Source organism: Narcine bancroftii, chromosome 1 (assembly GCF_036971445.1).
Source record: "Narcine bancroftii isolate sNarBan1 chromosome 1, sNarBan1.hap1, whole genome shotgun sequence".
NCBI classification, from domain to species: Eukaryota; Metazoa; Chordata; class Chondrichthyes; order Torpediniformes; family Narcinidae; genus Narcine; species Narcine bancroftii.
The window spans coordinates 338284101-338301581 of NC_091469.1; the positions used below are offsets into that span (position 1 = coordinate 338284101).

General features: G+C 39.3%; 1 protein-coding gene across 8 annotated transcripts in view; it reads left to right on the plus strand.

Annotated features, from left to right (window-relative positions):
* fhod3b (formin homology 2 domain containing 3b) overlaps positions 1 to 17481 on the plus strand; it is a 669782-nt gene that overhangs the window by 398086 nt on the left and 254215 nt on the right. For all 8 annotated transcript variants that reach the window (XM_069909515.1, XM_069909535.1, XM_069909544.1 and 5 more), the window contains exon 6: positions 8431 to 8525. In XM_069909515.1, coding sequence (XP_069765616.1) covers positions 8431 to 8525 — 95 coding nt within the window. The remainder of the gene's footprint in view (positions 1 to 8430; positions 8526 to 17481) is intronic.

Below are 17481 nucleotides of genomic sequence, written 5' to 3' on the forward strand. Positions count from 1 at the left end.
AATCAACATTTTGTTTTGTGACCTATGTTACAAGATCAAACCAGCAACCACAAAGAAGGCATATCACACAGGGGTAAAGATGAACAACTACATTATTAACCAAAATTCACCTTCAAACTTTAATTCAAAATCCCCCCCCCCTTTTATAACTATGCCCACTGGTTACTATGCAAATTTCTATAACTGGGTAAAACTAATAAATTCCCCAGCCTAAATATAACATATGTAATTAAAGTCTAAGTTATATTTCCAACCAGTCCACAGAAAAATTTAGACACAAATCACACAAGACTCACAAAACTTCGATCTCAACCAAAGGAAAGATCAGAAACAAAATTCGGTTTGAGAGAGAGAGGGCACAAAATTCGAAGTTGTCTTCTTGTGTTGCTTGCAGAGAAGAACAAAGGCTTGGCCCAGATCCTTCTGGCTGCCTTCGGAATGTTCATCCCTTTTAAAATGCCCAAAATTATAAACTGCCTCCCAGACAATGACTCTGCTTGGGCCTCCTTCCACTTCACAGCAACACCCAGTGGTGATTTGTCTTCCAAGTCCAGAAATTTCTGGATCATCTTCTGTACATGCCAAGTCCGTCTCCCACTCTCTCAGCAGTCCACTTTCACCTTGGCTCTTAAAGGCAAACTGTCACTTTCCAACACAAAACACATAGGCCAATACACAACACAGAACTCTGTAACACCTAGACTTGCTGTAATTCTTTAATTTTATTAAATAATTATTCATAATTAAACTAAGGGAATACATATTATATCTAGTCATTAACATATGAAGCATGATTTTATCATTATTACTGGCTTAAAAATCTTTAAGAAGGATATGGAAGGATATTTGTCCTTGCTGGGACTCACCATCCCTCTCTATAACTGTATCCTGGATTTCAAAACAGAAAGAAAACAGTCTGACCGGGTTGGTAGCAGAACGCTGAGCACTGGCGCACCTCAGGGCTGTGTGGTCAGGCGCTCCTGTTCACACTGCTGACCCACGACTGCATCGCTAAATCCAGCTACAAAAATGTCATCAAGTAGAGTGGGGAAGAGGTTGAATCTCCTGCTTGATCTATTCCCACTTACATTAGGTGAAAATATTCAATGGAAGTATTGCCACATATTCCATTTGACTGACCTAATATAGGGCCAGAGCAGCAAGCACAGTAGCACTGCATGCTGAGTGAACACTTCAAAATTCCTTTTTTAATTTAAAAAAAATTTTCACACTATGAACCATCTTAACCAAAATACACACAAACATTTCCCTCTTGAATATACACAGTGTCATTTTCTCCCCTTTTCCCCCCTCCCTTCCCTCCCTCCTTCCCACCCCCCTCCCTACCCACTAAACGTTCAACATATACAATACAATGAACCCATTAAACAATGTCATCACACAATGAAAATAAACAAGAAAATTGTGTCATCTACTTTTACACACTGGGTCAGTTCATTTTGTCGTCTTCTCATTCTGTCATTTTAGGGGGTGCAGGTCCACGGTAGGTCCTCTCTGTTATGTTCCATGTACGGTTCCCAAATTTGTTCGATTACTGTGACGTTATTTTTTTAAATTATATGTTATTTTTTTCCAATGGAATACATTTATTCATTTCTATGTACCATTGCTGTACTCTCAGGGTGTCTTCTGATTTCGAGGTTGACATGATATTTTTTTTTGCTACAGCTAAGGCTATCATAATAAATCTTTTTTGTGCTTCATCCATATTGAGGCCTAGTTCTTTACTACTTATATTACTTAGAAGAAATATCTCTGGATTTTTTGGTATGTTGCTTTTTGTGATTTTATTTAATACCTGATTTAGATCTTCCCAAAACTTTTTCACTTTCTCACATGTCCAAATTGCATGTACTGTTGTTCCCGTTTCTTTCTTACAGTGAAAACATCTATCTGATACTGTTGGGTCCCATTTATTTAACTTTTGGGGCGTGGTATATAGCCTGTGTAACCAATTATATTGTATCATGCGTAACCTCGTGTTTATTGTATTTCTCATAGTTCCGGAGCATAGCTTTTCCCATTTTTCATTTTTTATCTGCAAAGTTTGACCCAGTCCCTATTTCCATCTTCCCTCCATCACATCCAATCCAGCCTCAGGATCTTCTTACAATAAACTGTAATATAATAAATATCAAGACAATCTTCTGACACAAGGTTATCACCAATCCTTGGAGTTGGACATAACCTGCATTCCCCAAGTTGATGAATTTAGCTATTTAGTTAGAGAGTGGTTAATATGACTCAGATTTCAAATAATATCATTTGTACATGAACAATGAGAATTTGCATTGTTAAAATTAACCTCTTTTTGCAAATGTAATATTTCCTGGGGAAAGATAAGTGATATTCATGATTGATGAAAAGAAATGGTGTACAATTAAATATAATCAGTACCAAACAAAAATGTCATCAAGTTTGTAAATAGCACACCAGTAATTGGTCTCATCAGCTATAACCATGAGTCAAGCTACAGAGAAGAGGTGGAAAATCTTGTGAAATGGTGTGAGAGGAACAACCTGAGTTTCACTGTAGACAACACAAAGGAGATGATCCTGGACTTAAAAAGAACCAGGAATGACCCCCTTCCACTGCACATCAATAATTCTGTAGTAGAGAGAGTGGAGAGCACCAAGTTCCTTAGAGTTCACTTAACTAGTGACCTATTGTGGACACTCAACATCTCTTCACTGTGCAACAGTGACTGCACTTCCTGAGAAGACTGAAGGGAGCAAGGCTACCGGCCACCATGATGTCAACTTTCCATAGTGTGGATATGGTTGTTGCAGAGAAATAAATCAGAGGTCAATCCACAAGACCATCAGAGTGGCAGAGATTACTGGAGTCTCCCCCATCCTGATCGACATTATCTACCAGGATCATTGTCTGAAGATGATGTGCAAAATCAATGAGGACCCATCTCAGCCCACTCACAGCACCTTTCAGCTGCTCCTGTTGGGAAAATGAATACAGGAGGATCAGAGCCAGCACCACTAGGCTGAGGAACAGCTTATTCCCACGGGCACTGAGTATGCTGAAAGACCCAAGGAACTGCTCACACTGGTCATCCGAGACTCCAATGTTCAAAACACTTTTTATTTGTATAGATGAAATACTTGTCCTGCATGTGTGCTGCTTGTCTATATGTGTGTTATGTCTGGTTGTGTGTATGCAGGCTTTTCACTGAGGACCAGAGAATGCTGTTTTGTTGGGTTGTACTTATACAATCTGATTACAATAAACTTGACTTGTAAAGCCTAATTCATTCATGAAGTGGGGAGCCTTTGTACTTTAGGAGGGTAAGTCTCAGAATGGTTATATGGTTTAATATCAGCCAGCATATAACATGTACAGGGAAGGAAACTGGGTAGGCTCAAATTGTGATTGTGTTTCATGGGTAGGATGATTTTGCACGTGACCTAAGGAGATGGGAATAGGTACCTACCTCTTTACCACATCTAAAACATAAATCTGAAGACATTAATTTAAATCTCTTTAATTTTACATCTCAGAAATAAATTTATTTATATCTCCTTTAGTAAGTAATAACTCTAAAGCAGATTGTCTAGGAAATTTTAATGTTTTAGATGTGGTAAAGAGATAGGTACCTTTGTTCATTCGATTTGGATCTGTTCGAAAGTTAAGATTTTTTTGGATACAAGTTAAATTATTTTTGGAAAAAGTATTAAAAGTTAAACTTCCGTTTGATCCATTGTTATTTTTATTAGGAGATATTAAGATGATTGCTATAAGATTAAGATTGTGTATCAAATTGAATTTTTATATTTAGCCTTGGCTGTATCTAAGAAATGTTTGGCTTTTACTTGGAAATTTGATTTAGCTCTAGGAATGCAAAGATGGCATTCTGAAATGAAACCTTGTATCCCTCTTGAAAAGATAATATATAATTTGAGGACAAATATCTTTTTTTTTATATAAGTATGGAGCCCATATTTGAAAATTCTTGGTTTGAAGATTTGAGCTCTCAATCTGTTCCAGTGAGACGTCTTGGTTGAGTAGTTGAATATATATTGATAATCTCCTTCTTTCTTTCTTTAGTGGGTAGATAAACAGGGAGGGGAAGGAGGGTGGGTATTAGTGGGGAGGGAGAGAGAGGTTGGGGGGTTGTTATTATCCAAATATATTTTCTGTACATTAATTTTATTATAATTGATGCTATTGTGGTTTTAAGATTTTAAAATGAAGTATTCAAAAAAAAATGATGGGAATAGAAGTGGAGAAACATGCAAAATTGGACTTGAGTCTTGGAAAGACTGAGACTCTGGAATTCAAGGGAATTTTTATTCTGAAGCATTTCATAATTTATTTTTCATATATGTTTTCTTGGGGTGGAAAAAAGCATTTACAGACTAAATGGAGGAAAGTACAAAGGCCCAGTTAGTTCAATGAATGTTCATTCCTTGTTTTGACAAATTAAACTTTGTGGTGGTTGTTCATTACACTTAGTTTCTGTGAGGAAGTTAAAAATAAATCTCTTCATCTGCAGTGAAGGCCTGTTGTTCTGAAGCCTGTTGGTAGGCTGGAATCTGGTAATGATTGTGCCCTCATTTTCTTCAGTGGTGCAATACAATATAAATACTGTATTTTAACTCATTTATTAACTGCTACCCATAGATGTCACAGTCTGACATGAACACAGCTGATGGATTGTTATTGTTTTCCAGCCTACAGCAGTAATAATCACAGCAGATTTAATATTGAGGTGAAGGATACATGGCTTGTTCAAACTGGGAGGTTTTATTTGAGCTAAGAAATGAAGCCATATTATGTCCAACCTGCCAGGCACATTGTGCATATATTCATCATTATTTTATGAGCTGTCAAACCTTCTTAGTGGGGTCTGGTAGATCTCATACTGTTCCTATAGTGATGGTGTTAAGAGCAGGATGAGAAATATACTGAAGCACACCACCAATGATGCACATTTCTTATCAGATAAGAGTAAGAACAGATATGGAATAGAATGAAACACGTAACTCTGCAGACGCTGTAATTGTAGCAAAAACACACGGCGCAACTCAGCAGGTCTCGCAGCGTCCATAGGAGGTAAAGGTAAATTAATGATATTTCAGGCCTGAGCCCTTTTTCTTCCTTAGAGAAAGGCTCGGATCTGAAACGGTGGTAATGTATCTTTACCTCCTGTGGATGTTCCGAGACTGGCTGAGATCTTTCAGCATTTTTGTTTGCTTTAATTTTATGGAATAGAATTAACAAAAGTGTGAAGATGCTTAACAAAATCCTGCTCCTTTCAGAGCAAATCCCACCTTGCATTAACCTAGAGAATGTGCAGAAAAAGAGAGGAGCTGTGGTCTTTATATATTGGTGGGGTTGGGGGGGGGGGGAGGTTGAGGGGAGAGAAGGAATTGTCTGTGAGCAGATGGAATGGATAGCTTGAAAGATGGTTAACCAGGAAAGATCAACAGCTTTGTTTCATCAGATGTGGCTGAATGATTATTTCCCATTCCATTGATAAAACTGTGAGTACCATTGGTGGCAATGACAATTGTGTCATTCAGTAGCATAAAATAACTGATGGATACTTGTGTAGGAATGGCATTGAAGAGAGGCAGTAAAAAAAGAGAACATGAATTGTCAGCAGCAGAAAAGAAGATAAATTCTAAAATGAGTGAAACTGTGATAGAGGGGAAAAGAAATGGGAAAATTAGTGAGAGAAAATGAGATAAAACAAACATGCTTGCTATAATTATTTTTCTGAAACTCCTTTCTTCTTTGGCTTGGCTTCGCGGACGAAGATTTATGGAGAGGTATGTCCACGTCTGCTGCAGGCTTGTTGGTGACTGACAAGTCCGATGAGGGACAGGCAGGCACGGTTGCAGTGGTTACAAGGGAAAATTGGTTGGTTGGGGTTGGGTGTTGGGTTTTTCCTCCTTTGTCTTTTGTCAGTGAGGTGGGCTCTGTGGTCTTCTTCAAAGGAGGTTGCTGCTCGCCGAACTGTGAGGCATCAAGATGCACGGTTGGAGGCGATATCAGTCCACTGGCGGTGGTCAATGTGGCAGGCACCAAGAGATTTCTTTAAGCAGTCCTTGTACCTCTTTGGTGCACCTCTGTCTCGGTGGCCAGTGGAGAGCTCGCCATAGAACACGATCTTGGGAAAGCGATGGTCCTCCATTTTGGAGACGTGACCCACCCGGCGCAGTTGGATCTTCAGCAGCGTGGTTTCGATGCTGTCGGCCTCTGCCATCTCGAGTACTTCGATATTGGTGATGAAGTCGCTCCAATGAATGTTGAGGATGGAGCGGAGACAACGCTGGTGGAAGCGTTCTAGGAGCCGTAGGTGGTGCCGGTAGAGGACCCATGATTCGGAGCCGAACAGGAGTGTGGGTATGACAATGGCTCTGTATACGCTAATCTTTGTGAGGTTTTTCAGTTGGTTGTTTTTCCAGACTCTTTTGTGTAGACTTCCAAAGGTGCTATTTGCCTTGGTGAGTCTGTTGTCTATCTCGTTGTCAATCCTTGCATCCGATGAAATGGTGCAGCCGAGGTAGGTAAACTGGTTGACCATTTTGAGTTTTGTGTGCCCGATGGAGATGTGGGGGGGGCTGGTAGTCATGGTGGGGAGCTGGCTGATGGAGGACCTCAGTTTTCTTCAGGCTGACTTCCAGGCCAAACATTTTGGCAGTTTCCGCAAAACAGGACATCAAGCTCTGAAGAGCTGGCTCTGAGTGGCCAACTAAAGCGGCATCGTCTGCAAAGAGTAATTCACGGACAAGTTGCTCTTGTGTCTTGGTGTGAGCTTGCAGGCGCCTCAGATTGAAGAGACTGCCATCCGTGCGGTACCAGATGTAAACAGCGTCTTCATTGCTGAGGTCTTTCATGGCTGAGGTCTTTCATGTCTTGTTTCAGCATCATGCTGAAGAAAATAGTAAAGAGGGTTGGTGCGAGGACGCAGTCTCGCTTCACGACGTTGTCAATGGAGAAAGGTTCGGAGAGCTCATTGCTGTATCTGACCCGACCTTGTTGGTTTTCGTGCAGTTGGATAACCATGTTGAGGAACTTGGGGGGGCATCCGAGGCGCTCTAGTATTTGCCAAAGCCCTTTCCTGCTCACGGTGTCAAAGCCTTTGGTGAGGTCAACAAAGGTGATGTAGAGTCCTTTGTTTTGTCCTCTGCACTTTTCTTGGAGTTGTCTGAGGGCAAAGATCATGTCAGTAGTTCCTCTGCGCGAAAGCCCCACTGTGATTCTGCGAGGACATTTTCGGCGACACTAGGTATTAGTCTATTAAGGAGAATCCTCGCGAAGATTTTGCCTGCAATGGAGAGCAGCGTGATTCCCCTGTAGTGTGAGCAGTCTGATTTCTCGCCTTTGCACCAAAAAGGTTAAAATAAAATATTACCCATTCAAGATTCACACCAACTCCCACTAAGGTGTCAGAAGCTACAGGAACTACTAAGATTGGATTTATTTTAAAAACTTTGCACTTTAGTTGCTACAATGTGACTATAATTACAAGTGGTTTGATTAAAGACATTCGCAATGGGCCTAAAACCAATTTCTTATGTGTATTACAAGGGCAAAGAAATCTTTTAGGTTATTTTTTTCACATATTTCAATACTTTTTTTTCCCCCCAGTTTTGTGGCCCATTATATAATTCAATTTGCTGGCCTTTAGTCTTAAATATTGTCAAAAATTGCCACCTGTAGGTTTGAATGCAGAATTACTGGGTGCATTAAACTCATGGCCATGCATTCCTCTACACTGCAGTGGTTCCCAACCTTTTACTTTCCACTCACATACCACTTTAAGTATTCCCTATGCCATAAGTGTTCTGTGATTAGTAAGTGATTGCTTAAGGTGGTATGTGAGTAGGAAGGGAAGGTTAAGTATCATTGCTCTAGACCCAATTATTTCTGAAATATTTTGCTTGAGAAAAATTGTCATTGGCCCATTTCCTTTGGAGTTATGAAACTGTGCACATAACGAATCAATTTGGAATGATTAAAGGAGGGGTTTTCAAACTTTTTCTTTCCACCCACATACCACCTTAAGCAATCGCTTATTAATCACAGAACACTTATGGCATAGGGAATCCTTAAAGTGGTATGTGAGTGGAAAGGAAAAGGTTGGGAACCACTGTTACAGCAGTGGAAGTACTTTATGTACTACATTCCCTCTTTCAAAATTTATGGCTGAAACACGAAATTTAACATTTTGATGTTAAATCTTTGCAGTTATTATTGAATGGCAAATGATAATACAAGCCAAACGTCCAAGGAATTATTGTCTTTCTGAAAATATGTTTCTTTTGTTTAAATTGTTGATTAAAAATAAAGTTTTTTTTCTGGGATACTAATATTTGTGCTCTGCTTTGATTGCCCCAAGATATTTAATAGGTGTAGCGCTTCAATGCTTTTGTTGTGTTTTTGCAGCTCTTGGCCAGATCATGCTCTACGTGGATGGAATGAATGGCGTGATCGACCATAATGAAAGTATCCAATGGCTCTACACACTTATTGGGTCAAAGGTAAGAAAAAAAAGAGAGAAAAATAAAAAGAACAGATATCCAATAATACTATTGTGTATTTGCTTTTAAACTATACTCTGAAAGTCACAATATTTGGAGGGTATCTGGACAGCAGCTGCCAACTTGAATGGTAAGGGATCATTTTATTTGATGAAGATTTGCAGCTAGTGTTAGCATTCTAACCAGGTAACGTGATGGGAAAGCAGTGAATGATAAAACAACAGGGATTGTCTTGCACACCAAACAGCAAATCTCAGCGATGCCCAAGGACAGTCATCTCAGCCTTCTCTCATTTGAGGAGGAGTTAGTCGGGGGTAAGAATGGCACAGAGATGCGCACATTAGAACTGCTATTTTACAGCTCCCATTCATGCAGCCAGATGTGATCAAAGATTATACAATCAAAGGTTGTTGTATATAAAACTACAAGAGCAATTCCAGCAAGGCAAAGGATTTCAATTGAATAACATTTATTGTGGGTTAAAAATGCTATGGCCAATCCTCAATCCCAGCCAGAATCAACAGCAGGGTCCATCTTCTACAGAAGTGTAGGGGAAAGTGTGCTGATCGGCTGCATCAGGCTTGGTATTAGAGCACCTATACTTCTGAGTCCAAAGGCCTACAAAAGGTAGTGAACACAGCCCAGTACATCACAGGCAAAATTCTCCCCACTGTCAACAATATCTACATGGAATGCTGGGATCATTGAGCCCCATCACCCAGCACAAGCTCTGTTGCCACTGCTGTGGTCAGGAAAGATGTCTAGGTGCTACAAGACTCACATCACCAGGTTCAGGAACAGTTGCTACCCCTCCACCATCAGACTCTGAAACAACAAACTCCATCAAGACATTTAAAGATTTAATTTGCACATTAATGATTATTGATTTTTTTTGTATTGCACGGTTTGTTTCTATTTCTTTCTTTGTTTACATTTCCCTTTTTTATATATGTATCTATGTACTACAGTTAAGCAGAATTCTGCCTGGCCTGCAGGAAAAAGAAGCTCAGCTTTGTATGTGATATCTTGTATGCACTTTGACAATAAATTTGAACTTGGACAGAATCAGAAAAATCTTGGAGAAAATTATTGGATACAGGGATGATTCTGTTGTATGGAACATAGCCAGACCTACTGCACTTTGTTGTTAAATACTTTCAATCGTCATTGTAATTCTTCCCTTAAAACCAGAGGTATGTGAGAACTGATTATTTAAGAGATTGGTTATTGTCCTTTATTGGCCAGGGACCCTTCTGTATGAAATGGTGATTTATTTTATATTTTAAAGAAGCTGTCCCATAGAAATAAATGCTTGAAGACTGTGGTTTTATAAAGAAGATCTAACTGTGTGTGGCATTGTAGCCAGAGTGATGTGATGCTTTCCTGGAAATGAACAGATGATTCTTTTATTGCTGAAGTCGAGATGACCTTGGGAAGGGTCTAAAGCCACACTAATGTTTACATGGATTAAATTCCAGATGATGTGGGTGTATGAGTTGGCACCTCATATTTATACTTGTAAATTCAGTTCCTTTTTCCCAACACCAAACCAAAAAAACTAAAGCAACCAATCTACTATTGGGATAAATGAAGGTGGTTTTAACTCGGAAAATAGTGGCCCACTGGAATTTGTGCCAGATAAGTACTAAATATAAAATCAACATTGGGGTTGAGAAAACTTGTATTAAATCAGGTTTAAGAATCTACTTAGATCTCTCATAGAGTGGTAACAGAGACCATATGAAATGTTTACATTGCTCAGGTTTCACTCCATGAATGGATCAAGAAAAAAACATGCGTTTATGGTGCATTCATTGAATAAAAGAAGTTAGTTGAAATTTTGACAGCAGGAATAGAAATTAGCCCAGATGGTGTTGTGTTTAAAATAGTATTTTAATTATTAATTAACAATGATATATAACACCTTACCTAACTTATATACACTTACCTAAACTTATCTAACTTAACCTCCAACTATATGCAAATATACTGTGTGTGTGTGTGTGTGTGTGTGTGTGTGTGTGTGTGTGTGTGTGTGTGTGTGTGTGTGAAAACCCTAAGACATTACAGGTCATGGCCCAATTCTTGAAAGGCAGTTCAAAGTTCAGTTTTGGAAATTCAGTGTTGACACGTAGACTTAACATTGATGTGACACGCAGGCTTTAGATGAAACATGCAGTTCATGAAGTGGGTGAAAGAGACCAGGGGTGACAAAAAGTTTATAACTCACGAAACCTTATTGAGGTGCTTCCTGTGAAATGACCTTTTCAGAGGACGGCCAGCCAAAACTCCCCCTTCTTTGGTGTAGGGGACATGAAGCAAGTGATGCCCACAAAGCTTCCAGAACCATTTCCCTGGGTCAGTCGAACAAAAAGTGACCTTCACTCTTTTGGTCGCAAAGTGGTATTTCTCATTCCTCTATAACAAACAGGATGAAATCAGGCTGATTCCCTATAGCCACATATGAGGCCAACTACCATAGTATTTTGTTACAGACTCCAAAGGACCCCAAAAACTAGCAGCACAGCACAGGGTTACTTAAACAAAAGTAGTTTTTAATTATATTTGAGCAAGAAAACAGAATCAAATGTTAACTTATTACTTAACCTACTTACTTAACCTTAAACCCCCCTCTGATACTGTGTGTAATGTGTATTTAAGATGAGAAAAGTTCTTTGGGTCACAGTCCAATCTCACTGGTTGCAGGCAATTCTTGTACTGTGCACAGAAGTTAGCATTAACAAACTTCACCAGTCTTTGGTGCTTAACAGGCAAATGGTTACCATTCAGGAGGGTTCTTGCTGGTTTTCAGAGAGAGAGATTCCTTTTCCAGGACATCCGCAACGGATTCCTTCTCAATCAGTCTTGCTGACGAAACTTACCCCCTTCAGGTTTCTCCAGATGATCCTCTTTCTTTCAGGTCACTTTTCAGACTGTCAGTCTTCTCCTTTGACCAGGCAGTCTTCCAAACGTTTGCCAGCTTTGTCCTTCTCGATTTTTGACTCCTCTCTCTCTGTTTCACACCTTCCCTCTCTGAGAGCCAAAACTGTTCTGTCTGCCTGCAAAAATCACATACTCTCCCAGGCAAGCTGTATGCTGCAACTTTGTTGTTCTTTTTGCAAAGAGCGCTTTGCAAAAGTCCTGCAGATATTCTGTGTTTTCAAATGTTTGTGTGCAACCTGCTCTAATAATCTTCCCAAACCACCTTTAAATCTTCTGTCACAGTTTCTTTTTAAGAGAGCTGTCTCCTTATAATGGCTCCTGAGCAAAACTGTGCACTGCTTCTTCAATATACTGGTCACATTGTCTCTGCACCTGGGATTTCCTGGGCTTCTCTCCTCACTCTTCAAATGTATCCAATTTAGGAATATGCTCTTCAAAGCCAGTTCACAGTCACTTTCCAAAGCTTGCAGGCTTTTGTTAAATCTGTTCTCTTAAAATGGCAGGCAATGAACTGAAAAATGGGAGCACATCACATGATTACATTTTGTTCTAAATGTTGCAACTCCAGAAAGACTTGGCTTGAATAAAGAGCGCATTAAAATTGACCAGTCAGGACAGATTACATGACCTTGAGTGTAATTAGGGGTGACAGAATCATAGGGTTCTACAGCACAGAAACAGACCATTTGTCCTATCAAGTCTATCCTGTCCATCAGCTACCCATCTATATCAACCTCACTTAGTAGCACTTGATAAAAGCATTCTTAGTTTTGATCTAAAAGTAGTAAAATGTGATTTTAAAAATTCATAGATATACAAGAAGAAATTAGTTTCCATTTTTGGGGAATCCAAGGCAAGGGGGGTTAATTAAATGAGAGCTGTGCCATTGAGAAAGGTGATGGACATCTCGAGCATGGTCCACAGAAGAGTGTGTGGAATAGTTTCAGGACTTATAGTCTAGACTGTAGAGGCAAAAGTATGGATCAGTGGCATATAATTGAATGGCAAACACTCTCATGAAGCTGAATGTCTATCCTTATTTCATGCACTATAAAGAATTACAAAATAATTTATTTCCAAGTATTTAGAAACAAGCATACATTTAACATAATAGATGTGAAACTCCAAACAAAGGTTTGGAATCAAAAGCTTGTCCATGCTCAAAACTGCATTTTGCAAACTGTGATAAATGTACAAAATGTTCAAAGAATAGTTTGAGCAAAATAAATGCAATGATACACATAGGAGATAATCTTCTGAAATGAAGTCTATGTGATTAGAGTAAATTCTTGATTTACAAAATGTGGTCTTTCATTACCAAATCATGAAGGGGATGTTTAAACAAAAAAAATCTTTGGGGAGTTGGATAAACAGATTAATTATATATTAATTTATGCTGTGTGTCTGTAAGCATGCTGTTTTATGATTCTTCGATGTTGGTAAAAAGGAACAAAATACACTGCATTCTGAAGCCAGTGCCTAAGGTAATGACATTTCCTGTGATCTCAATCATTTTGATTGTAGAAATAATCAAAAGGGATGTCAAACATTGAAGGCATGTGTTTTTAACTGCTGAAAAATGCAAAGAAATAAAAGGACGTCAGAAATTGGAATCTTCTTACAGACATGACTTTGGTTAATCTCCAGTTCTTACTGCATTAAACTCCATCCCCAATAGCAATGTAATTATATGAAATGAAACATTGCACCAAACATATTTCACTTAATGAGCCCTTGCTAATTCACCATTTTCAGTCAAAAATTGTTCAGTTAAAATTGAAGTTTATAAAGTGATAGCTTCAGACTGATTTGTAGCAGATAGAATGAATGTGCTTTGATATCAATCGAACATCACTTTGAAACAAATTTTGCTCTGGTCAGTTATATATCACATCCACAAGAAAGAAAAATAATGGCATTGCTTGTTCTGCCAATTAAACTCACTGCAACAGGTCATGGCATCCACTTGACAGCATAAGTACCTTATTTAATGAGGAGATTTGTGTTCCAGCAATGTTGCTAAACTTTAGTGCAGAACAGGGACATTTGAAACTAAATTCGCATTCCAAGAGTTAATAAATTATTTTCTTTCTTCCTGTCTACTTTTTTCTTCATTGAATCTTTCTTTCCCTCCCTTGATCCTTAATCTGCTCTTCCAGGTTTGAGCTGCAGAAGAGTAATGAGTTTCTTAGGGCATTCCACTATTCTGTTGAGTCATTCCCACACAATGTTACACAGAGGGTTACATTGATAACGAAAGACTCCTCACACAGAAGCAGAAGTCACAAATTTCCTCAGAGATCTTTGCTACTATTATTCAAATCATTCTTGGAAGATGAATGTGAAATGGAGTCAACTGATGGAGCATTAGTCTCTTGCAATTTTCCAGCAGGTTTTCTGAGCATAGAACCAGTTGCTGAGGGAAATCAACACAAATTTAAATTTAGATTTCGACATAAAGGACAATAACATGCCTTTCGGCCTATGGGCCATTGCTATCCAATTACACCCAATTAACCTTCAACCTTCAGAACGTTTCTAATACTGGGAATAAACCAGAGCCTTAAAGGAAACTCATGCCGACATGGGAAGAATGCACAAACTTTGAACTCCAATCCTGATCACTGGCGTTGTAACAGTGTTGCGCTAACCACTACACTAACTGTGCGCCCCTACCTTGGATGATGTTTTGACCGACTTGTGTTAATTTAAATAATTTAACTGTTTTAAGTCAAAGCATTTTATATTTTTTCAGTTAGAATAACTTTGGCAATCAGGCAGCTGCCAGGAGATAATGGGCAAAGAGAATTTTAATGCTGAAAGAATCGAAGTTTTTCAAGCCCATTCAGAATCCATTCTTCATCTTTAAGTGAACTGGATGGATCAGCTTGGATTGTATGTTGGGCACCACTGAATTACTTTGGTCTTGAATTCTTATTCCGTGTATCTGACCAACATTCATTCACCTATCTTTGTTTACATTTTGTTCAGTTTGAGGCTACACAGGGTTTCTGAGAGTTTCCATGTTTATGCTACCCTTTGAGAAGGAGAATTGAGCACTTGGACAGCAAAGGTCCATCTTTAGAATTTCTGGTCCAGTGTCTGTCAGAGGAAGTGGTTTCTCTTTCTCTCTCTTCAATATGAAATTCTTTGTTCATCTTGAACTGAGCCAGGTCATTTTATTCTGGACAAGAACCTAACTCTGAAAGCTGTGACAGTGGTGTGGTAGAGCAGTTCAGCCCTTTTCCACAGCTGGTACATTCCTTCTGAGGTGCAGTGCCGGAAATTGCAAAATGTAAAATTGCAACTAGAGATCTAAGCAAAAGTTCATTGCAGTGTCCACTCCTTTACCTCTTTGGAACACAAGTTTCCTTAGCAAGGCTTTGAGCCCGCATCTCAGCCTGAGGACAGGTAGCATAATGAGTTCTTCAATGATGTGATTCAAGTTGAATGGCTAGGGATCGAGGATATGGTTGTTGACTTGGGACCAAAGTTTATTCCAGGATTAATTTATGTAATGCAGATGCACATATTACCATTCAAGGAAATACATTCTTGGCAATGATATTTATTTTACTCTTGTTACTTTTAGCCTTACTTCTCCACTGAAATGCTGTAATTCTAATGTAAAAAATAAATCCCTTGAGGTGGTGAAAATGTCAGCTTGTTAGCAGTCTGAATGATAAATTATTTCCCCCAGATCATGATGTGCTCCACGGTGTTATTACTAATGATACGTAGGATGTGTATTTGTCTACATTGTTTCCTAACAGTCAGGGAATTCCGCTGCTCCCGACATTCTGTTTCATATGCCTTTATGTGACATAAATTATTCCTGGAATAAACTGCTTTAAAAGAAAAAGCTGAGCAGGACATTTCGTCTCTTGTTTCATGCACGGAAAATGGAAAGAAAGCTTATTCATGATATTTTTGCTTTCCATTAAAAAGTTGCAATGCCACATAAAAATCTGTTGCATGCCCTTTATCTGAGTGGAAAGTTAATAACGGGAAACCATTATACTGTGAGCACTGATCTCACCTGCTGAGAGGAATGCTGTTATACTGTCAACTCTGCAGAGTTTGCAGATGTGCCAAGCTTATTCCTCCACGTCCACTGCAGCTGCAGCTTTACTGTTGGGAAAGAGGCATCAGTAGAACCTGAACTTAAATGCAAAAATATCTTCGATATTTGTTGCCGAGGAATTTTTTTTAAAGCTGCAATGATGATGCAAATTTGTGAAACAAATGGTTGTCAGATTATTTCATTGTGTTTCCACATTCTTGTTATTTAGTGTGGCTTGGACATCATTTCCCAAATTACCTGCAGTCATAGATGGATATGTGGTGAAACCATGAAACTCTGATACTCGTCTTGAAGTCCAACCGAGTTGAAAGACCAATAAGTGAACAAAATATTTTCGATAGGAGTTGAAAAGAAAATCAATGATGGTTATTTAAAAAAATTGGGGTCTTGGAGTCAAAGGACAGAGCAGAATTTGTGATTGGGGAAAAATAATCTTAGCCTTCCCTCTGGCTTGTATTGTGACATTTTTCTTTCTTTGATGCTCATCTTCGCAGGCTCTCCGCTTCCTTCCACTTTCAATCATCCCATCACATCATCTTCAATTTCTTCCAATTTACATGCTTCATGGCACCCCTGTGCACTCTCCCTTTGCATACAAGTCCGGCACTCACTCATTAATGTCCATCTGTTGTCACACTCTTAGGGTTGCAAACATTTAATCTGCATCTGGGGAAAACATTCAGCTTCCGGCCACATTCATTGCAGCAACTGTCGATATTTCCCTTGCTGGAGGGTTCCCCGGATGGTGATGTTCCAATGTACTACAGCACCTAATAGCCTGAATACATCTGATCTCAGAAGCTAAGCTTCTAAGTACTTGGAGGGGAAACTGCCTCGGAACACCAGGTGCTGTAGGTGTCTGTGAGGGGTGATGGACTTTGTCTTCCTTGGTGGTTGAGATCACATGAAGAGGAGGCTCTATGCGAGTATCCGTTCCAAGTAACTTCCATACATTCTGTACTGGAAGGAATAAAACATATGGGAGAAAATGTGGGTTCGTCTACTGCATTAAGCTCCTAAAGTATGCGAGTTGTTGAGTTTTTAAATTTCATTTGCATATTTAACAAACTCTGGTGTCTTGTGCATCATGTTTGAGAGCTCTTTGTTGGCCTTTCAACGTATGTTGAATGCACAATTCCAGCCAGCTTGCAGTTGGGTTCACTGCCAGCCATTGCTTTGAGATGTCTGCCTGCAGTTAGTCTGTCATTATGCAGGAAATTACTTGAGAAACTTAAAATGCTTTTCAGCAACTGTTCAGCAGCCAGGACTTCGACAGCTTGATGTGCACCCCTCCTCCCGCACTCAGTAAACCAGAGACCTTTGTGGAGGAGAAGTCATTCTTAAGTTAGTCTGCACAGCTTCAGTGGCAAGTATCTGTCAGTGGGGCCTTTTACATTACTGTACAGTTGCTGCTGTTTGTTTTCTGATGGGATTAGTAACTGTGATTGAAATACACAGAGTCAATATAAGTTCGGCCAAAAACTATAAAGTAGCAAGACCAAGGTCCCTGTATTTCTATGTCTATAATCTTTTGCTCACTGTAAAACTTTCTCCTCTGAGACCTTAACCTGCTTTTGGTTCCCAAAAGGCAGCACTTTTAGAGGAAAGTAATCCATTTTCAAAGTGCTGTTGACTAATCTCCAAAGACTGAGTGGAATGTCAGGATGAGGTTGATACAACAAGGTTGATTAAAGATTTATATCGCACATATTGTTTTAATTTCAATTTCTTAGCCCCTGTCTGAGTCTAGCACTACAGGGATAAGCGTGGAGCCTGCCCTCCTGACCTTCTGTACTTGCAGGCTCGAGGTTCACATCTTGCTGGAAGCTGTTGCACAACATCATTGATGTCAAAGTCAGAGATCAAGCAAAATCCTGCAATCTAGTGATGCTGAGTCCGTAGAGGTGCATCTCATAATTAAACAATAAG